This window comes from Ranitomeya variabilis, chromosome 2, assembly GCF_051348905.1.
Source record: "Ranitomeya variabilis isolate aRanVar5 chromosome 2, aRanVar5.hap1, whole genome shotgun sequence".
Taxonomy (NCBI): Eukaryota; Metazoa; Chordata; class Amphibia; order Anura; family Dendrobatidae; genus Ranitomeya; species Ranitomeya variabilis.
Window position 1 is genome coordinate 175041277 of NC_135233.1, and position 24469 is coordinate 175065745.

Below are 24469 nucleotides of genomic sequence, written 5' to 3' on the forward strand. Positions count from 1 at the left end.
CCATTTGGTTCCTTTGCCTAAGCTGCCTTCCTCTTCCGATCTGGTTCCTGTGTTTTTCCAGAACGTGGTTCGTTTGCACGGCATCCCTGAGAATATTGTGTCAGACAGAGGATCCCAGTTCGTTTCTAGGTTCTGGCGATCCTTTTGTAGTAGGATGGGCATTGATTTGTCGTTTTCGTCTGCTTTCCATCCTCAGACTAATGGACAGACGGAGCGAACCAATCAGACTTTGGAGGCTTATTTGAGGTGTTTTGTCTCTGCTGATCAGGACGATTGGGTGACATTCTTGCCGTTGGCTGAGTTTGCCCTTAATAATCGGGCTAGTTCCGCCACCTTGGTTTCGCCTTTTTTCTGCAACTCTGGTTTCCATCCTCGCTTTTCTTCGGGTCATGTGGAGCCTTCTGACTGTCCTGGGGTGGATTCTGTGGTAGATAGGTTGCAGCGGATCTGGAATCATGTGGTGGACAACTTGAAGTTGTCACAGGAGAGGGCTCAGCGCTTTGCCAACCGCCGCCGCGGTGTGGGTCCCCGACTACGCGTTGGGGATTTGGTATGGCTTTCTTCCCGCTTTGTTCCTATGAAGGTCTCCTCTCCCAAATTTAAACCTCGTTTTATTGGGCCTTACAAGATATTGGAAATCCTTAATCCTGTATCTTTTCGTCTGGATCTTCCTGTGTCGTTTGCTATTCACAATGTATTTCATAGGTCCTTGTTGCGGCGGTACATTGTGCCTGTAGTTCCTTCTGCTGAGCCTCCTGCTCCGGTGTTGGTTGAGGGCGAGTTGGAGTACGTGGTGGAGAAGATCTTGGATTCTCGCCTCTCCAGGCGGAGGCTTCAGTACCTGGTCAAGTGGAAGGGCTATGGTCAGGAGGATAATTCCTGGGTGGTCGCCTCTGATGTTCATGCGGCCGATTTAGTTCGTGCCTTTCATGCCGCTCATCCTGATCGCCCTGGTGGTCGTGGTGAGGGTTCGGTGACCCCTCACTAAGGGGGGGGTACTGTTGTGAATTTGCTTTTTGCTCCCTCTAGTGGTTACTAGTTTTTTGACTCTGGTTTTTCTGTCATTCCTTTTATCCGCACCTGGGTCGTTAGGGGTGTTGCTATATAAGCTCCCTAGACCTTCAGTTCAATGCCTGGCAACGTAGTTATCAGAGCTAGTCTGCTGTGCTCTTGTCTACTGATCCTGGTTCCAGTTATATCAGCTAAGTCTGCCTTTTGCTTTTTGCTATTTGTTTTGGTTTTGTATTTTTGTCCAGCTTGTTCCAAATCTATATCCTGACCTTTGCTGGAAGCTCTAGGGGGCTGGTGTTCTCCCCCCGGACCGTTAGACGGTTCGGGGGTTCTTGAATTTCCAGTGTGGATTTTGATAGGGTTTTTGTTGACCATATAAGTTACCTTTCTTTATTCTGCTATCAGTAAGCGGGCCTCTCTGTGCTAAAACCTGGTTCATTTCTGTGTTTGTCATTTCCTCTTACCTCACCGTTATTATTTGTGGGGGGCTTCTATCCAGCTTTGGGGTCCCCTTCTCTGGAGGCAAGAAAGGTCTTTTGTTTTCCTCTACTAGGGGTAGCTAGATTCTCCGGCTGGAGCGTGTCATCTAGAATCAACGTAGGAATGATCCCCGGCTACTTCTAGTGTTGGCGTTAGGAGTAGATATATGGTCAACCCAGTTACCACTGCCCTATGAGCTGGATTTTTGTATTCTGCAGACTTCCACGTACCTCTGAGACCCTCGCCATTGGGGTCATAACAGCAATGTGAGTGGCAGCAAGTGGCTGGCTGATACACAAGAAACTAAGAGGACTGAGCTATATCCACTTTGTGAGAATTTTAATCTCCCTTTTTTTGGGGGGAGACTGAACCACAACTCAGGCCCAGTGTATTTTACAACGCAATGTGAGTGGCAGCAAGTGGCTGGCTGATACACAAGAAACTAAGAGGACTGAGCTATATCCACTTTGTGAGAATTTGAATCTCCCTTTTTTGGGGGGGAGACTGAACCACAACTCAGGTCCAGTGTATTTTACAATGCAATGTGAGTGGCAGCAAGTGGCTGGCTGATACACGACAAACTAAGAGGACTGAGGTATATCCACTTTGTGAGAATCTGAATCTTACTTTTTTGGGGGGGAGACTGAACCACAACTCAGGTCCAGTGTATTTTACAATGCAATGTGAGTGGCAGCAAGTGGCTGGCTGATACACAAGAAACTAAGAGGACTGAGGTATATCCACTTTGTGAGAATTTGAATCTCCCTTTTTTTGGGGGGGAGACTGAACCACAACTCAGGCCCAGTGTATTTTACAATGCAATGTGAGTGGCAGCAAGTGGCTGGCTGATACACAAGAAACTAAGAGGACTGAGGTATATCCACTTTGTGAGAATTTGAATCTCACTTTTTCTGGGGGGAGACTGAACCACAACTCAGGCCCAGTGTATTTTACAATGCAATGTGAGTGGCAGCAAGTGGCTGGCTGATACACAAGAAACTAAGAGGACTGAGGTATATCCACTTTGTGAGAATTTGAATCTCCCTTTTTTGGGGGGGAGACTGAACCCAAAATAAAGCAAAGTAGAGAAGGATAGGGAATTGCCAAGCATACAAACCAAGCAACTCTCCTCCTATGAACTCCTCTCCCTGAGTTAGCCATGCAGCAAATGCTAGCTCTAACAAGGATTTGTATCAGGGACAAGATTATAAAAGAGAAAGGAGTGGCTAACCGAACTCAGCTGTGAGCACAGGGATTTCCAACATTGCTGATTAACCATGTACAAACCAAGCAACAGTCACTGATAACTCCTCCAACTCTCCTTCTCCTATGAACTCCTCTCCCTCAGTTAGCCATCCAGCAAATGCTAGCTCTAACAAGGATTTGTATCAGGGACCAGATTATAAAGGAGAAAGGAGTGGCTAACCGACCTCTGCTGTGAGCACAGGGATTTCCAGCATGGCCGATTAACCCTGTTCTTCCAGAAGGAATAAACAACACTAAAATGAAGGAGAAGTGCTCCTTCTCAGTACCAGAGTAAGAGGAATCAAAAGCTGCAGTCTTCTGGCTCCACACTGTTGCGATAACCCTGTGACAAAAGCTTGATAGGTATGCTTATCTTTAGTGTTAATCAGCTGAAAGCTTTTGCCTCATTAAGTGCATACTATACTGTAGAGAAAGAGAGCCTTTTCATAGTATGGACTCTGCTGAAGCCCTATCCAATGCAACTTCACCATAGTGACTGACTACATCTCTCTCTTTGGCTGCACTGTGGCTGGCACCAATGGTAAACTACTGCAGTGGAACTAGGCTCCACAGCAGTATGTTTTTATTATTCAGCACAAGAGGGTAGGGAACATGGCAACACTGATGGGCTGTCCCTGGGGGGATGCAAGGAATATGGGCTTGAGGGAACATTTGAAGGTGTCAAGGATACAATTGTAAAAGCTATAAGCCATTTCATAGTTGATAGTGCATATTGAAGCAAGGCTTTAACCTCCAGATGACCCCCGTGCAAGGTGCCATTTGAAAATTATGAATGTTGGGTTATTATGGATAGATGCATAGATATGACAGATATAACGGACTGGGTAGTGGAACCATTGCACGGTGATCCGAGGAGAGACTGAAGGACGTGACTAGGTGGTTCACCAAGTCTGACCTCGGCTGCACAACTGAGATGCTATTGTGATACGAGGAGGGAGGCAGGATTAGGTGTTACACCTAAGTTTCCACCTACTCACACTAGCTTTGATGTGCCAGTCAGTCTTGTGTTATTTTTATGCTTGCTTACTGACCAAGCACTCCGCCTTTCAGCATGTGGTGATTTTAATTACAGCAGGTTCCTACCTACTCATAAATGCAGGCATTACTGAGAGAGGTGTCCACATTCACTCAGGAATTCAGACATCAGCCTAAGGCCGGGATCACACATACGCGAGATACGGCCGAGTCTCGCAGATGAAAACCGAGCTCTGGCGCCGGCACTCCGGAGAGGAGCGTGCAGCCGCACAGCAATACATGGAGCTGCACGCTCCACTCCAGAGTGCCGGTGCCAGAGCTGGGTTTTCACCTGCGAGACTTGGCCGTATCTCGCGTATGTGTGATCCTGGCCTAAGAGAGGTATTCTCATTGATAGGGCCTCATAAGTTATTAGACCACCTTGACGATGGATGATGGGCAGGCATGATTGGCCAAATTGTGTGCAAAGCGTCTAATTTTTTTCTAGTATTCAGAAGCCATATAGTTATTCATATTTCATATATTTCACATTGACATGCTTTAGCATGTTAGAGTACAACTTTTTTTGTACATTGTATATGGAGGTAGCTGCTCCTAAGTTTGCACTTATTCACACTAGCTTGGATGTCGCAGTCAGTCTTTTGTTATTTATAGGTGTTATACCAGGACTGATCTCAGGTGGATGGCAGTTGACCCCCAAGGGTCAGGAGGCAGAAACGACCCGGAATGGTAGACAGGTAGGCAGGCGGGCACAGCTGTTTGACAGGCAGGTACAGCTGATAGACAGGCAGGCGTGGCTGATAGGAAGGCAGGTGGGCACGGTTGATAGACTGGCAATTGGGCACAGCTGAGAGACAAGCATGTATACAGGAATATGACCACAGGAACCTGATAACTAGAAAATGTTTTAGACACAGTATACAGAGTTGCACAGGCATCTCCATGCAGGTGGAGGTGCCTTAAGTAGGACTCGTCTTCCAGCAATTGGCTGGGGACACTTTAGGATGGTGCACATAAGGCCCCTTTAGGAGGGGGAGCACATGTGTGCTCGCTAAGCACAGTGCCCTGGGATCTTCACACTGTACGCATACCCCAGACTCTTTATAACTGCCTTGTCTGGGGTCTTTCTTGGTTTTCATGATGATCTTTGATCCCTAATGTTATACAATCCCTTGAAGCCTTCACAGAACAGTTGCAGTTATACTCAGAAAAAATTAAACAAACATGGATGCAATTTACTAATTTAGTGACTTCTGGAGGCAATTGGTCACTCACAATTTTATTTAGGAGTATCAGTCTATGGGGGGGCTGAGTACAAATGCATGTCACAATCTTTAGATTTATATTTTTAAAATAATTAGAAAACCATGTATCATTTCCTTTGCGTTTCACAAATACTTGCTACCTTGTGTTGGTATATCACATAATATCCCAATAATATACATTTAAGCTTGTAAATGTAACATACACATATTTGGTATCATCGCATTCAGAATCGCCCAATCTATCAATAGAAATTAACCTGATCGCTAAATGGCATAGCGATAAAAAAGTCAAAACGTCAGAATTAAGTTTTTTGGTCGCCGCAACATTGAATTAAAATGCAATAACGGGCGATCAAAAGATTGTATCTGCCCCAAAATGGTATCATTAAAAACATCAGCTCGGCACACAAAAAAATAAGCCCTCATCCGACCCGAGATCACGAAAATTAGAGAAGCTACGGATATCGGAAAATGGAGCAATTTTTTTTTTTTTTTAACAAAGTTTGAAATTTTTTTTCACCACTTAGATAAAAAAGAACCTAAACACGTTAGGTGTCTATCAACTCGTCATGACCTGGAGGATCATAATAGTAGGTCAGTTTTAGCATTAATGAAACTAGTAGAAAAGCCAAAGAAAAAACACGTGAGGGATTGCAATTTTTTTGAAATTTCACAACACTTGCATTTATTTCCCCATTTTCTATTACACGACATTGTAAAACTAATGGTGTTGTTCAAAAGTACAACTCGTCCCACAAATAACAAGCACTCACATGGCGATATTGACTCAAAAATAAAAAAGTTATGGCTCTGAGAAAAAGGGGAGCTAAAAACGAAAACGCAAAACTGAAAAAAGCCCCGGTCATGAAGGGGTTAAAAAATGTGAAAATGTTTACAGGGTATGAATACTATTTCAAAGCACGATATATATCTGAATTAATTACTCAATACATTTATGTAAATGTAAGCAATTTATTCATGCGTGTTAGTTCAATGATCATGCCCGGTCACAAGACTTTTTTAAGACTTTTAGGACTTTCCATGGGAAGATAAAAGGCTTTTTTGTGGGGACCTTTTGCAGCACTACTTAAAATTTTCTTTCAAAATATGTGAACCTATCTCATTATTTAGTTTAATGATCTTTTAATTTAAGAAAGAAAAAAAGGACTGCTAAAGTCTTACCTGTATAAATACCCAAAAGTGTATATATTAATGATTCTGTTGGCTTCTTGGAACTGGTACTGTTCGTATTATTGAATTCAATATATGGACAGTCATTTGCTCCGCAGTGTGTATAATTTGGCAATCTTGCATTATCTCCTACAAAATATTAATAATAAATACAAATATATAAATACAATCAGAATTAAAAGTATATAACTGATTAGATAACAATTAACCCCTTAACAACTGCCAATATTCCTTTTAACGGCGGCAGTTATGGGTACTTATTCCTCAGTGCTGCTTTTTAACGGCGCTGAAAAATAAGTGTATAGCATCAGAAAATCTCTGGGGTCTTGGCTACCGAGGCTAGATGAGACCCCAGAGAACTTGATTTGGGTTGATTTTTTTGCATTCAAAAAGTCAAACAGTGCACCCTCCCTTCTAAGCCCTGCCATGCGCCCAAACAGTAACATTCCCCCACTTACGGGGTATTGGCATTTGTTTGGTTCCAAAGTAATTTTTTGGGGAAAAAGTAAAATGTCAATTTTTTCCTTCCACATTGCTTTAGTTCTCATGAAGCTCCTGAGGGGTTAATAAACTTCCTGAATGTGGGTTTGCGCACCTTGAGGGGTGCAGTTTTTAGAATTGTGTCACTTGGGTATTTTCTGTTATATTGACCCTCCAAACTCACTTGAAATCTGAGGTGGTCCCTAAAAACAAAATGGTTTTGAAAAATTTTGTTGGAAAAATTAGTAATTGCTGGTCAACTTTTAGCCCTTATTCTGTCATAACAAAAAAAAATGTTTCTAAAATTGTGCCGATGTAAAGTAGACATGTGGGAAATTTTATTTATTAACTATTTTGCGTGACACTACTCTCTGATTTAAGGGTACAATAAATAAAAGTTTGAAAATTGCAAAATTTTCAAAATTTTTGACAAATTTCCTTGTTTTCATAAATAAGTGCAAGTCATATCGAAGAAATTTTACCACTAACATGAGGTACAATATGTCATGAAAAAACAATCTCCGAATCATTGGGATACATTGAGCGTTCCAGAGCTATAACTTCATAAAGTGACAGTGGTCAGAATTGGCTCTGTCCCTAAGGGGCTAAATGAAGTCTTACGTTACTTACAAAATATCTGGTTGACTGAATGTTAAAAGTCACAATAATAGTTATCCAAAAAAATGAATACATATGGCATAAACTAATAAAAGTAAGCATGTAAAAATAAAGTAAGCAAACTGAAAGACTGGTACAGTGGTGACTTACAATCTACTGTTCTATGGGAGTGAATGTCTTTCAAAACAAGTTATAGTTATCATAGGAATGAAAGAAACTAAGCTCTTTTTACATTTTCAATTTTACTCCATTCACTGCACAACAAAAATAATCTGTTTACTTGAATACATGGCTAAGTATGGTTATGCACATACCAAACTTATACAGTTTTTTTACCACTTTTGCACAATGAATGAACTTTTTGAAAAAAACAATTTCAGAATTTGTCAGCTGTGTGAGAGTTTAGTTTGCAGCCATTTTCATAGATATCATTTTGTGGTACATATGACTTTTTGGTCCCTTTTAATTTTTGTTTTTTGAGAGAAAAAATAAAAAAGGAATAAATTCGGAATTGTATTAAATTTTAATTATTTTACAAACTAAACCACGAAGCACTCCCATCAAATTTTTTTTCCTGGTCATATACTGCGATCATCATATTATTTAGCACTGTGTACTTACATGTGCTCATTTTGTCTTTCTACACAGTTAGTTCTTTTTTATCTGGGATCTGGGTTACCAGAGCTAAGAAACTTCCCGGGCATGCACTGTTCCCTGGCACCGGGTGTTGAACACGGCTCTCATCATTCTCCCCTGCTCTGCCGTCGATTGGTGCAAGCAGGGGAGAATGTTGAGTTACATTTACCCCCTTAGATATGCCTTTTAACAGAGGTAGTTAAGGGTACTTATACAACAGTGAAGTTTTTAAACGGCGCGGAGGTTTAAGGTTATAGCGCCCCCCAGCGTTGGAATTTCTCCACGGTCTCGGCTGCCAGGGGTAGCCGAGACCCCAGAGAACATGATTTGGGTCAGTTATTACTGAATCCGGTGTTGTGATCGCTGTTATTAATGATCTAACGGCAACTGCAAAAAAGTCGGATTTTCCATTTAATTTCTCCCTACTCTGATGTGATCGCTCATCAGAGGAGAGAGAAATAGGGTCACCCGATAACCCCCAGTACAGTACCTCCTTTATGGCTGCAGGCCCCCCTGAAGTCCCCCGGGCCACCAGCATCTACTTCTGGGAGAAAACGGAGGGCGCATGTGCAGTGCACCCGCTGAGATCTGGCAGCAGGCATCCAGCAACAATAGGAGATTTTTCCCTATTGGTTCATTTTGAACACTGTGATAGACCTTATCACAGTGTTCAAAATAAAAAAAATAGTAAATCAAACCCCCCTTTATCACCCTATTAGTTAGGGACAAATAATAAAATAAAAAATGTATTTATTTCCATTTTCCCGTTAGGGTTAGAGTTGGGCTAAAGTGCGTTGGGCTAAAGTTAGGGTTGGGGCTAAAGTTGGGGTTAGGGATGGGGCTAAAGTTAGGGTTGGGGCTAAAGTTAGGGTTAGGGTCGGGGCTAAAGTTAGGGTTAGGGTTGGGGCTAAAATTAGGGTTAGGGTTGGAGCTAAAGTTAGGGTTGGGGCTAAAGTTAGGGTTGGGGCTAAAGTTGGGGTTGGGGCTAGAGTTGGGGTTAGGGTTTGGATTATGGTTACGGTTGGGATTAAGGTTAGGGTTAGGGGTGTGTTGGGGTTGCGGTTGGTGTTAGAATTGGGGGATTTCCAGTGTTTAGGCACATCACAGACTCTCCAAATGTGAAATGGCGTCCGATCTTAATTCCAGCCAATTTTGAGTCGAAAAAGTAAAATGGTGCTCCTTCCTTTCTGAGCTCTGCCATGCTCCCAAACAGTAGTTTACCCCCACATATGGGGTAGCAGCATACTCAGGACAAATTGCACAACAGCTTTCGTATCCAATTTTTCCTGTTACCCTTGGGAAAATAAAGAAAATGGATCTGAAGTAAATTTTTGGTGAAAAAAGTTAAATGTTCATTTTTTTTAAACATTCCAAAAATTCCTGTGAAGCACCTGAAGGGTTAATAGACTTCTTTAATGTGGTTTTAACCACCTTCAGGGATGCAGTTTTTATAAAGGTGTCACTTTTTGGGTATTTTCTATCATATAAACCCCTCAAAGTGACTTCAACTGTGATGTGGTCTCTAAAAAAAAAATGGTGTTGTAAAAATGAGAAATCGCTGTTTAACTTTTAACTGTTATAAAAGATTCGGTCTGGCCTGGTGGGGAACTGGAGAAATCCAGGGACTAGGGAGATAGCTGTGGGAAGGAGAGGAAAAAAGAAAATAAAATCTTCCTTTTTTGGGGGTGCAGGCCCTTTAAAAACGCAGGCCCTTTAAAAACACAGGCCTAGTCTGTACAGGGGCACGCACGCAGTGTTCATTACCTGAAACGCCAAGGCTCGTGTCCTGATCAACACTGACTTCGCCTGTCGTCACAGGTGTATGACATCAGTGTCATGCGCCGCAAGCGACAGGTGCACAAGTCAGCCTTCGGCCTCTGCTAGGTCGCCGGCCATATTAATAGGAGCATGCCGCACCTGCAGAGGAAGAGGATGCCACCAGGCGCTGGGAGTGCAGGCAGGTAAGAGGAATCTTTTTTTATGTATATATGGTGGGGGGGAGATAGCAACACAAGGGACCAGGGTGGATATATGGGGGGAGAGAGCAACACAATGGTCCAGTATGGATATATGGGGGAGAGAGAGCAACATAAGGGACTAGGGTGGATATATGGGGGAGCATAATTGTTACATGGGGAGGACCACAAAGGGCCGGGATGGATATATGGGGGGAAGCAGCACAAAAGGCCTGGATGGATATATGGGGGAGCAACACAAGGGACCAGGATGGATATATGGGGGGAGCAGCACATGGGCCCATAACTCTTACATGAGGGGAGCACCACAATGAGCTGGGATGGATATATGGTGGAAGCAGCACAAAAGGCCTGGATGGATATATGGGGGGGAGCACAAGGGGCCAGGATGGATAGATGAGGGGGAGCAGCACATGGGCCCATAATTGTTACATGGGGGAGCACCACAAAGGACCAGGATGGATATATAAGGGGACCAGCACAAGGGACCAGGATGGATATATGGGGGAGGAGAACAAGGAGCCAGGATGGATATATGGTGGGGAGCAGCTCTTGGGGCCATGACTGATATATGGGGGGAAACAGCAAAAGGGACCAGGATGGATATATGGGGGGAGCAGCTTAAGGGATCAGGATGTGTATATGGGGGAGCAGCACAAGGGACCAGGATGGATATATGAGGAGAGCAGCACTTGGAGCCATGATTGATATATGGGGGGAGTAGCACAAGGGACCAGGATGGATATATGGGGGAGAAGCACAAGGGCCCAGGATAGATATATGGGGGAGCAGCACAAGGGACCAGGATGGATATATGGGGGAAGCCTCACATGGGCCCATAATTGTTACATGGGGGAGCACCACAAAGGACCAGGATGGATATATGGGCGGAGGAGCACATGGGGCCCTGATTGATATATGAGGGGAAACAGCACAAGGGACCAGGATGGATATATGAGGGGGAGCAGCACAAGGGACCAAGATGTGTATATGGGGGGAGTAGCACAAGGGACCAGGATGGATATATGGGGGGAGCAGCACTTGGAGCCATGATTGATATATGGGGGGAGCAGCACAAGGGACCAGGATGGATGTATGGGCGGGAGCAGCACAAGGGGACAGGATGGATATATGGGGGGAGCAGCACATGGGGCCATGATTGTAATATGTAAGACAGGACAAGGGACCATGTTGGATATATGACGGGGCAAGGATAGATATATGGGGAGCGGAACAAGGGACATAAAGGGTCCTGTAGGGGTAGGATGGATAGCTGGGGCAAAGGCTGCAGATTTTGGGGCCAGACAAGACTAAGGACATGGGGAGCCAGTCTGGGAGATATTATAAAATAAAGGGTGCCAGGCTGGGAGAGATTATTAAATAAAGAGGGCCAGGGGAGGGACTTAATTACTGTTTGGGGGCCAGAATGAGGAACATGCTGTATTAGTTTATGGTGACAAGTGTGGAAGATAATTTCTTTAGGATCTTTAGTTTCTTTAGTTTTAAGAAACTGTTTTCCATTGAGGGAACAAAAGGGAGGTCCTGATAGTGTGCTGTTCCTTACTATGTCACATTTTTCTTCATCTGACATAGTGTAGAAGTCGGGGGAAAAAGTGGGGAAAGTGCTCTGGAAGTGATCAGCTATTAATGACTGTGTGTTATTTTTTGCAGAGACAAGTCTTGGCTGGAAGAAGTGATGGCAGTCTGTGCTTGTTGAAGGAGAAAAGCGAAGATAATGGACTTCAACTACAGATGTCACTGTTGAGTCAGTGCATTACATGTACATTTGCAAGGAGAAAAAGAGCTAGCTGGCACTGAAAGTACTCAATTTAAGACACCACAGCTGCGGACATCCGTCATAGAGGTAAAATGGATATTGCTTGTATAGAAGATAGGGAGGTGCTATTCAGTGGGTGGCAACACATCCAAATGTAATATGAGAGAAAAAGAAAAAGCAGCACTCACCCGTTTTCGAGACGAAGGATGACGATGTTACCGCCTTTATCCGCTTTGCGGATGACGACGTCATCCCATTTCTGTATGTCTCTCAGGGCTTTTATTTCCTGCGGTGCTAAATTTTGCTGAGACTGTTTATCTAGAAGGGCCTCTATGTCCTTAATAACAAGATCTTGAAAGAGGTCTATATTGTTCCCTGGTGAAATTGGGGGCATCCACTTAGATTTTACTCCCCCTACAAATGGGTATGGGGCTCCTTGACACTCTGCACTTTGTAAAGGCACAACTTCCCCTTCGTAGATATTATGCAACCCTGCTAATAAACTGGTCATTACAATATCCCTAGGTTCTATGGTGGGATACGCCATAAAACCCAACGGCCCCACCTTTGCTGGTATATCTGTAGTGACTGGCGCAACACCGCTTACTTTGTTCTTACAGAAATGTTTATGGAGATGCAATTTTCTGACACTTCTAAATAAATCAATTTTAAATTCACATAAATCAAAGTCTTCAGGCAGGCAAAAATTAACTCCACGTGACAAGACTTTTGTTTCATTCTCCGTAAGTGCTCTGCTTGACAAGTTTAGTATTTGCAGAGAGTCATTCATGTGATCCACTCCGCTTGATGCAGTTATCGTCTGAATAGATAATCACAATAAGAAAAAAGGGGTCTTTACTTTTATATTTAAACATAGCCCATTGGACAATGAAGTCCATTCCGCCATACGGAAAAACTGGCACGTCATTGAAGGCGACACGGACTTTCGGAATCTGACCGAGTGCCGCCCGCGTTTTGCATACAAATGTTCGGTAAACATAGGAGATCTTGTGATAAAAAATCGTATTTCTACAAACGAGAACGATTGGATAAAAAAATCCTGCCCGCACGGTAACTTTAAATGCGGCAATTGCAGTATGTGCCATTTACACAAAACCACGAATCCCCTTAAAGTGGGTACTTTAATGCATACGGTCAAGGATTTTGTGACTTGTAAAACCAAATTTTTAGTATATGTAATCACTTGTCCGTGTAACCGGTTTTATATAGGGAAAACAATTAGGCCCCTTATGGTTCGTTTCCGTGAGCATTTCAACTCTGTGCTCACGGGAAAGGGCCGTGTTCGCTTAGTCAAACACATACAAGAGGCGCATGGGGGGGATCCTAATCTGCTACGCTTTGCTGGACTAGAAGTGGTTAAGTTTCCGCAGCATGGCAGTGATCATAATAAATTACTCCTTCAGTGTGAAGCGAGATGGATCCTCAAAACCAATGCGCAAGGCCCGTGGGGGCTTAATGATAAACTGGACATGTCGATTTTCATCTAATCCGCAAAAAACTAGAGAAAGTGTTGTTGTTTTTAATCACTTAATTTATATGTATTACATGTGGTACGCCGCACGCCTATTAAAGGAAATGACGTTACCTGCACAACTCACATGGACCCGTAGAAGCGCTTGTGCGCGAAACGGCCGTCGTTCGTCTCGTCTTCACTCGCTCCCTCTCTTCACCAATGCCCTAACCTGCACCGCACTGTTGTGTGAATGATCATTTTTATGGATTAAAGAATTTCCACACTAGAAGAAAATGGGTGAGTGCTGCTTTTTCTTTTTCTCTCATATTACATTACATGTACATGCACACTATACATTATATACTGTATACAGAGCTCCCTGTGTATAATGTCACTGGTGATCACTGTATTACCTGTACACTATACATAGAGCTCCTGTGTACAATGTCACTGGTGGTCACTGTACTACCTGTACACTGATATTGTATACAGAGCTTCTGTATATAATGTCACTGGTGATCCCTGTATTACCTGTACCCTATATACAAAGCTCCTGTGTATAATGTCACTGGTGGTCACTCTATTCCCTGTACACTATTTGCTGTATACAGAGGTCCTGTGTATAATGTCACAGGTGATCACTGTGATGCCTGTACACTGACACTATATACAGAGCTCCTGTTTATACTGTCACTGGTAATCACTGTTTTACCTGTACACTGACACTATATACAGAGCTCCTGTGTATAATGTCACTGGTGATCACTGTATTACCTGTACACTGACACTATATACAAAGCTTGTGTGTATAATGTCACTGAAGATTCCTGTATTACCTGTAACCTGACACTATATACAGACCTATTGTGTATAATGTCACTGGTGATCACTGCATTACCTGTACCTGACACTGTATACAGATCTCCTGTGTATAATGTCACTGGTGATCATTGTATTATCTGTACACTGCACTATATACAGAGCTCCTGTGTATAATGTCACCGTTGATCACTATATTACCTGTACACTGACACTATATACATAGCTCCTCTGTATAATGTCAATGGTGGTAATAATAGTGTTGTTAGTATTGTGGTTTGTATTCATGATCTGAATTGTAGTATTCGGTCACTATGTGGTGGTAATTTGTGGTTCTCGTCACAATGTGGCAGTATTTCTCCTTGTATGTGGTATTATTTGGTCCCTATATGCTGGTAATATGTCATATTATTCGGTCAATATGTCGTGGTAATATGCGGTCTGGTCATGGTGTGGCGGTATTTGTTCCTTGCATGTAGTATTATTCGGTCACCATGTGGTGGTAATATGTGGTCTGGTTATAGTGTGGCGGTATTTGTTCCCTTTATATGGTATTATAGGTCTATAGGGGACTGTGTTGTGTATTGCTGTCATTTGTTGTCTCTGATATAATCCCCTTTCTGTCATTTACATACTATCCCGTCCATGTGACCTGGGACTTAATTCCCATGGACGGGATAGTATGTCATACCTGATCAGCCTTGCTCACGGCCGACATCCGGCACTATGTGCCCGGAGCAGTCATGGACCGCTCCTGGCACTTTAACCCCCGAAACACTCCGATCAAACATGATCGCAGCATTCCGGTGGCATAGGGCAGCATCGCGCAGGGAGGGGACTCCCTGCGTGCATCCCTGAGACCCCCAGAACATTGCAATGTGATCGTGTTGGTCTCCTCCGTTCTCCACCTGCAGGCCCTGGATCCAAGACGGCCACGGGGGTCCTTCCGGGTCCTCCAGGGAGGTGGTGGCAAGCCTCCAACACTATCTGTCAGATCGCTAATCTAACACAGTGCTCTGCAAAGTGTCAGATCAGCGATCTGACACTATATAGTGATGTCCCACCGTGGGACAAAGTAAAAAAGTTAAAAAAACAAATACGCTGTGAAAAATATTTTTAAAAAAATTCCTAAATAAAGAAAAAAATATATATATTGTTCTAATAAATACATTTCTTTATGTAAATTAAAAAAACAATAAAAGTACACATATTTAGTATCACAGCATCCATAACGACCCGACCTATAAAACTGTCCCACTAGATAACCCCTTCAGTGAACACCGTAAAAAAAAAAACGAGGCAAAAAACAATGCTTTATCATCATACCGCCGAACAAAAAGTGGAAAAACACGTGATAAAAAATGACGGATATAAATAAACATGGTACCGCTGATAACATCATCTTGTCCCGCAAAAATGAGCCACCATACAGCGTCATCAGCGAAAAAAAATAAAAGTTATAGCCCTCAGAATAAAGCGATGCAAAAATAATTATTTTTTATATAAAATAGTTTTTATTGTAAAAAAGCGCCAAAACATAAAAAAAAATATAAATGTGGTATCGCTGTAATCGCACTGACCGGAAGAATAAAACTTCTTTATCAATTTTACCGAACGTGGAATGGTATAAACGCCCACCCCCCAAAAGAAATTCATGAATTGCTGGTTTTTATTCATTCTGCCTCACTAAAATCAGAATAAAAAGCGATCAGAAAATGTCACGTCCCTGAAAATGGTACCAATAAAAATGTCAACTCGTCCCTCAAAAAATAAGACCTCAATGGGATACACCCCCGAGTACTGCAGGAATTAAGTACAGTCATTGATAGACCATCATTTTTAATCTTTAAAGACTCCATAATAACAGGGTCTGTACCAGAGGATTGGCGTATAGCAAATGTGGTGCCAATATTCAAAAAAGGGACAAAAACTGAACTCGGAAATTATAGGCCAGTAAGCTTAACCTCTACTGTGGGTAAAATCCTGGAGGGCATTCTGAGGCATGCTATGCTGGAGTATCTGAAGAGGAATAACCTCATGACCCAATACCAACATGGGTTTACTAGGGACCGTTCCTGTCAGACTAATCTGATCAATTTCTATGAAGAGGTATGTTCCGGACTGGACCAAGGGAACCCAGTGGACATAGTATATATGGACTTTTCAAAAGCTTTTGATATGGTGCCACACAAAAGGTTGATACATAAAATGAGAATAATGGGGTTAGGGAAAATATGTGTAAGTGGGTTAAGAGCAGGAAACAAAGGGTGGTTATTAATGGAGCACACTCGGACTGGGTCACGGTTAGCAGTGGGGTACGACAGGGGTCAGTATTGGACCCTCTTCTTTTTAACATATTTATTAATGATCTTTTAGGGGGCATACAGAGTAGAATTTCAATATTTGCAGATGACACTAAACTCTGTAGGGTAATCAATACAGAGGAGGACAATTTTATATTACAGGATGATTTATGTAAACTAGAAGCTTGGGCTGATAAAAGGCAAATGAGCTTTAATGGGGATAAATGTAAGGGTACCGTCACACAGTACCATTTACATCGCTACGACGGCACGATTCGTGACGTCGTAGCATCGTATGATTATCGCTCCAGCGTCGTAGACTGCGGTCACACGTTGCAATCACGGCGCTGGAGCGATGCCGAAGTCCCCGGGTAACCAGGCTAAACATCGGGTAACTAAGCGCAGGGCCGCTCACTTTCCGGCCGGCAGACAGTCAGAGAGGAAAGCAGACGGCAAGGGACCTGACGGACATCAGATGGTGAGCATGTACGTTTTTTTTTTTTTTACTTTTACGCTGGTAACCACGGTAAACATCGGGTTACTAAGCACGGCCCTGCGCTTAGTTACCCGATGTTTACCCTGGTTACCAGCGAACGCATCGCTGGATCGCTGTCACACACAACGATCCAGCGATGTCAGCGGGTGATCAAGCGACGAAAGAAAGTTTGAAACGATGTGCTACGACGTACGATTCTCAGCAGGGTGCCTGATCGCAGTAGCGTGTCAGACACTGCGAGATCGTAACGATATCGTTACAACGTCACGAATCGTGCCGTCGTAGCGATAAAAATGCCACTGTGTGACGGTACCCTTAGGTCATGCACTTGGGTAGATGTAATAAGATGTATAACTATGTGCTTAATTCTAAAACTCTGGGCAAAACCGTCAATGAAAAATACCTGAGAGTATGGGTGTATGACAAACTCATATTTAGTGGCCAGTGTCAGGCAGCTGCTGCAAAGGCAAATAAAATAATGGGATGAATTAAAAGAGACATAGATGCTCATGAGAAAAACATAATTTTACCTCTATACAAGTCACTAGTTCGACAACACTTAGAATACTGTGTACAGTTCTGATCTCCGGTGTATAAGAAAGACATAGCTGAACTAGAGTGGGTGCAGAGAAGAGCGACCAAGGTTATTAGAGGATTGGGGGGTCTGCAATACCAAGATAGATTATTACACTTGGGGCTATTTAGTTTGGAAAAACGAAGGTTATGGGGTTATCTTATTTTAATGTATAAATATATGAGGGGACAGTACAAAGACCTTTCTGATGATCTTTTTAATCATAGACCTGAGACAGAGTCAAGGGGGCATCCTCTACGTCTGGAGGAAAGAAGGTTTAAGCATAGTAAAAGACGCGTGTTCTTTACTGTAAGAGCAGTGAGACTATGGAACTCTCTGCCGTATGATGTTGTAATGAGTGATTCATTACTTAAATTTAAGAGGGGACTGGATGCCTTTCTTGAAAAGTATAATGTTACAGGTTATATTATATATACTAGATTCCTTGATAGGCCGTTGATCCAGCGAACTAGTCTGATTGCCATATGTGGAGTCGGGAAGGAATATTTTTCCCCAATGTGGAGCTTACTCTTTGCCACATGGGTTTTTTTTGCCTTCTTCTGGATCAACATGTTAGGGCATGTTAGGTTAGGCTATGGGTTGAACTAGATGGGCTTAAAGTCTTCCTTCAACCTTAATAACTATGTTACTAAATGACTCTGTGGACTCAAATATGGAAAATTATTGATCTCAAAATGTGGTGACACAAAACTATTTTTTGTAATAAAAAACGTCTTTTAGTGTGTGACAGCTGCCAAATCTAAAAACCCACTATAAAAAACCACTATAAATAGTAAATCAACCCCCCTTTATCACCGCCTTAGTTAGGGAAAAATAATAAAATAATTTTTTTTTTATTTGTTTTCTATTTTCCCATTAGGGTTAGGGCTAAAGTTAGGGTTGGGGCTATAGTGAGGGTTAGGGTTAGGGCTAAAGTTAGGGTTAGGGTTTGGATTACATTTACGGTTGGGATTAGGGTTAGGGGTGTGTCAGGGTTAAGGGTGTGCTTAGGGTTATGGTTGGGATTAGGGTTAGGGATGTGTTTGAGTTAGGGGTGTGGTTAGGGTTGGGATTAGGGTTAGGGGTGTGTTGGGTTTAAGGGTGTGTTGGGGTTAGGGATGTGGCTAGGGTTTGAATTAGGGTTAGGGGTGTGTTCAGGATGAGGGTTAGGGGTGTGTTCTGGTTAGGGTTGGAGTTAGAATTGGGGGGTTTCCACTGCTTAGGCACATCAGGGGCATTCCAAACACGACATGGCGTCCGATCTCAATTCCAGTCAATTCTGCGTTGAAAAAGTAAAACAGTGCTCCTTCCCTTCCGAGCTCTCCCATATGCACAAACAAGGGTTTACCCCAACATATGAGGTATCAGCGTACGCCAAACAAATTGGACAACAACTTTTGGGGTCCAATTTCTCCTGTTACCCTTGGGAAAATACAAATTTGGGGGCTAAAAAAATCATTTTTGTGGGAAAGAAAAAACATTTTTTTATTTTCACGGCTCTGCATTATAAAGTGTACTGAAACACTTGGGGGTTCAAAGTTCTCACAACACATCTAGATAAGTTCATTGGGGGGTCTAGTTTCCAATATGGGGTCACGTATGGGGGGTTTCTTTAGGTACATCAGGGACTCTGCAAACGCAACGTAATGCCCGCAGACCATTCCCTCTAAGTCTGCATTCCAAGCGGCGCTCCTTCCCTTCCGAGCTCTGCCATGCACCCAAACGGTGGTTCCTCCCCACATATTAGGTATCACCATACTCAGGACAAATTGGACAACAACTTTTGTAGTCCAATTTCTCCAGTAACCCTTGGGAAAATACAAAACTGGGGGCTAAAAAAATGTGATTTTTTATTTTTACGGCTCTACATTATAATCTTCTGTGAAGCACTTGGAGGGTCAAAGTGCTCACCACACATCTAGATAAGTTCCTTAGGGGTCTACTTTCCAAAATGGTGTCACTTGTGGGGGGTTCCACTGTTTAGGCACATCAGGGGCTCTCCAAACGCGACATGGAGTCCTATCTCAATTCCAGTCAATTTTGCATTGAAAAGTCAAACGGCACTCCTTCAATTTTGAGCTCTGCCATGCACCCAAACAGTGGCTCTCTCCCACATATGGGGTATCTACGTACTCAGGACAAATTGTACAATAACTGTGGGGGGCCAATTTCTTCTGTTACCCTTGGTAAAATAAAACAAATTGGATCTGAAATAATTTTTTGTGAAAAAAGTTGTTCTCATTTTCTTTTAAAACATTCCAAAAATTCCTGTGAAACACCTAAAGGGTTATTAAACTTCTTGAATGTGGTTTTGAGCACCTTGATGGGTGCAGTTTTTAGAATGGTGTCACACTTGGGTATTTTATATCATATAGACCCCTCAAAGTGACTTCAAATGTGATGTGGTCCCTAAAAAAAAATGGTGTAAAAATGAGAAATTGCTGGTCAAATTTTAAACCCTATAACTCCCTAACAAAAAAAAATTGGTTTCAAAATTGTGCCGATGTAAAGTAGACATGTGGGAAATGTTACTTACTAAGTATTTTGTGTGACACATCTCTGTGATTTAAGGGCATGAAAATTCAAAGTTGGAAAATTGCTAAATTTTTCAAAATTTTTGCCAAATTTCCGTTTTTTTTCACAAATAAACGCAAGTAATGTAGAGGAAATTTTACTACTATCATAAAGTACAATATGCCACGAGAAATCAGTGTCAGAATCACTGGGATCCATGTAAGCGTTCTAGAGTTCTAACCTCATTAAGGGACAGTGGTCAGAATTGTAAAAATTGGCCCGGTCATTAACATGCAAACCACCCTTGGGATTTAAGGGGTCAATTAGGAGAAAATTCTTTATTTCCATAAGAGATTAGATACTTGGAACACAGCAGAGATGCACTTACAAGGGTTCTCCTGTGAAAAAAGTAGTCACCTCTTACAGGATAAGTGATAACATCAGAAAAAGAAATAATGTACACAGCAACCAATCATAATAAAAAATACAACATTTTATTGACAAAAAAAAGAACCAAAAACACAGGCAAGGTTATTAAAAAGTGGGAAACCAAAAAATTGTCACCAGGAACCCTCCACATGTTAAAAAGAGGTTGTAGATGGAGATTGATAAGCTAGCACACTTCATAGGATAATGCATCCAAGAGCCAAAAACTCCTAGTGAAAAAAACTTTGAAGAAGTTCACCCAGAAGAAGGCAATAGCCGAAACATGCACAGGGGCAGCACCGGCATGCACCAGAGGTAACCTTTGAACCATCTTGATTTTTTTCCCTTGCAGTCCTTCACACACCTTCAGGATAAAGCTTTTTTTTCACTAGGAAATTTTGGCTCTTTCTTGGATGCATTATCCTGTGAAGTGTGCTAGCCTCTTCATAACATGTGGTGGGTTCCTGGTGTCAATTTTTTGGTTTCCCACTTTTTAATAACCTTGTCTATCTTTTTGGTTCTTTTTTGTCAATAAAATTTTTTACTATGATTGGCTCCTGTGTACATTTTTTTTTCTGATTCTACCATATTGTACTGAACCCTATATATGTCCATTTTTGTTTGGCACTTTATCATTATTTCTTACATATTGTATTTGGCCTATTTTTATTTAATGCCCTAATTATTGACCCAACTCCCCCATACAGGAGAAGTGATAACATATTGATTGATAGGGGTCTGACTGCTTGGACCCATTCAGCAAAATGTGGAACTTTTTATCCCCATTAGGCCGGTTTCACACATCAGTGGCTCCGGTACGTGTGGTTACAGTTTCCTCACGTACCGGAGACACTGACTCACATAGACACATTAAAATCAATGTGTCTCTGCACAGGTCAGCGTGTTTTCACGGACCGTGTGTCCGTTTGAAAAACACGGAGACATGTCAGTGTTCGTGGGAGCGCACGTATCACACGGACCTATTAAAGTCAATGGGTCCATGTAAAACACGTACCGCACACGGATGCTGTCCGTGTGCCGTGCAGGAGACAGCGCTACAGTAAGCGCTGTCCCCCCAGCTTGTGGTGCTGAAGCCGCCATTCATTTCTTCTCTCCAGCAGCGTTCGCTGGAGAGAAGGAATTAAAAATCATTGACTTTTTATTTTTTGTGTGTTTAAAATAAAGATCCTTGTCACCAACCCCCTCCCACCCCCTGTGCGCCCACCTGCTGGAAATAAAATACTCACCCGGCTCCCTCGATGCTTCCTCTCAGTGCCGCAGCTTGTCCTGTATGAGCGGTCACGTGGTGCCGCTCATTACAGTGATGAATATGCGGCTCCACATCCCATAGGGGTGGAGACGCATATTCATCACTGTAATGAGCGGCACCACGTGACCGCTCATACAGGAAGAAGCTGCGGCACTGAGAGGAAGCATGGGGGGGTGGTGACAAGGATCTTTATTTTAAACACACAAAAAATAAAAAAACAATGATTTTTCATTCCTTCTCTCCAGCGAACGCTGCTGGGAAGAAGGAATGAATTCCGGCTTCAGCACCAGATGCAGGGGACAGCGCTTATCTCTAGCGCTGTCTCCTGCACGGTCCGTGTGGTACCCAGTCGGCACACGGGCGGCACATGGCTGCCGCACGTGTGCCACACTGATGTGCCACGTGAGCACATGGACACACGGACACGGATAACTCCGGTACAATTTTTCCGGTACCGGAATTATCTGGACGTGTGGGACAGGCCTTAGACTGGAGTGGCTTGTCCGACTTGACCACTGTTCCATTCATTCCCTCAGTGGCTACACTTGTTTTTTTCTGGAAGCCCCAAAGAGAATGAATGGAGCTGAGGTCACACATCTCACAAGCCGCTGCATTTTAAAATGGGGATAAGTGTCCTGTTAGGGATAAAACTTCCTCATTATTCTGATCGGTGCAGTTTTTAATGGTTGGACCTAAGTGGGGATAGTGACTGACAGATATTTGCAGATAGCTGTAGGGTGAGCCCCTAGAGTCCATTCCCCTGGTGGGCCCCAGACACCCCAGTCCGACCCTGCCTTATAACTTCCTAAGAAAAAAAATTTGGTTAAAAAATTGTGCTGATGTAAGGTTAACATGTGGTAAATGTTACTTATTAAGCATTTTGTTTGACATATCTCTGTGATTTAACCCCTTAGTGACAGAGCCAATTTGGTACTTAATGACCGAGCCAATTTTTCCAATTCTGACCACTGTCACTTTATGAGGTTATATCTCTGGAATGCTTTAACAGATCCTGCTGATTCTGAGACTGTTTTTTCATGACATATTGTATTTCATGGTAGTGGTAACATTTCTTCGATATTACTTGCGATTATTTATTAAAAAAAATGGAAATATGGCAAAAAAATTTAAAATTTTGCAATTTTCAAACTTTGTATTTTTATGCCCTTAAATCAGAGAGATATGTCACAAAAAATAGTTAATAAATAACATTTCCCACATGTCTACTTTACATCAGCACAATTTTGGAAACAATTTTTTTTTGTTAGGGAGTTATAAGGGTCAAAAGTTGACCAGCAATTTCTCATTTTTACAACACCATTTATTTTTAGGGACCACATCACATTTGAAGTCATTTTGAGGGGTCTATATGATAGAAAATAACCAAGTGTGACACCATTCTATAAAATGCACCCCTCAAGGTGCTCAAAACCACATTCAAGAAGATTATTAACCCTTTATGTGCTTCACAGGAACTGAAACAATGTGGAAGGAAAAAATGAACATTTTACTTTTTTTGCAAACATTTTACTTCAGAACCATTTTTTTAATTTTCACAAGTGTAAAAACAGAAATTTAACCATAAATTTTCTTGTGCAATTTCTCCTTAATACGCTGATACCCCATATGTGGGGGTAAACCACTGTTTGGGTGCACCGCAGAGCTTGGAAGAGAAGGAGCGCCGTTTGACTTTTTCAATGCAGAATTGGCTGGAATTGAGATCGGATGCCATGTCACATTTAGAGAGCCCCTGATGTGCCTAAACAGTGGAAACGCTCCACAAATGAATCCATTTTGGAAACTAGACCCCCTAAGGAACTTAGCTAGATGTGTGGTGAGCACTTTGAGCCTCCAAGTGCTTCACAGAAGTTTATAAAGTAGAGCCGTGAAAATAAAAAATCGCATTTGTTTACAAAAAAATGATTTTTCACCCACAAATTCTTATTTTCACAAGGGTAACAGGAGAAATTAGAACACAAAATTTGTTGAGCAAATTTCTCCTGAGTACGTCGATACCCCATATGTGGGGGTAAACCACTGTTTGGGTGCACCGCAGAGCTTGGAAGAGAAGGAGTGCTGTTTTACTTTTTCAATGCAGAATTGGCTGGAATTGAGATCGGAAGCCATGTCTCATTTGGAGAGCCCCTGATGTGCCTAAACAGTGGAAACCCCCCACAAGTGACACCATTTTGGAAACTAGTCCCTGTAAGGAACTTAACTAGATGTGTGGTGAGCACTTTAAACCCCCAGGTGCTTCACAGAAGTTTATAACGTAGAGCCGTGAAAATAAAAAATCGCATTTTTTCTACAAAAATGATCTTTTTGCCCCCAAATTTTTATTTTGACAAGGGTAGCAGGAGAAATTAGACCACAAACGTTGTTGTGCAATTTCTCCTGAGTATGTAGATACCCCATATGTGGGGGTAAACCACTGTTTGGGCGCACTGCAGAGCTTGGAAGAGAAGAAGTGCCTTTTTACTTTTTCAATGCAGAATTGGCTGGAATTGAGATCGGACACCATGTCGCATTTGGAGATCCCCTGATGTGCCTAAACAGTAGAAACCCCACACAAGTGACCCCATTTTGGAAACTAGACCCCTTAAGGAACTTAAATAGATGTGTGGTGAGCACTTTAAACCCCCAAGTGCTTCACAGAAATTTATAACGTAGAGCCGTGAAAATAAAAAATCCTTTTTTTTCCTCAAAAATGATTTTTTAACCTGCAATTTTTTATTTTCTCAAGGGTAACAGGAGACATTGGACCCCAAAATCTGTTGGCCAGTTTGTCCTGAGTACGCTGATACCCCATATGTGTGGGGTCACTGTTTGGGCACCCATCGGGGCTTGGAAGAGAAGGAGCGCCACTTGGAATGCAGACTTTGATGGGATAGTCTGCGGGCGTCTTGTTGCATTTGCAG

The 24469-nt window shown here is 42.5% G+C and overlaps 1 protein-coding gene across 2 annotated transcripts in view; it reads right to left on the minus strand.

Annotated features, from left to right (window-relative positions):
• Nucleotides 1-24469, minus strand: part of UNC93A (unc-93 homolog A) — a 331492-nt gene that overhangs the window by 157647 nt on the left and 149376 nt on the right. For both annotated transcript variants that reach the window (XM_077283221.1, XM_077283222.1), the window contains exon 4: nt 6180-6317. In XM_077283221.1, coding sequence (XP_077139336.1) covers nt 6180-6317 — 138 coding nt within the window. The remainder of the gene's footprint in view (nt 1-6179; nt 6318-24469) is intronic.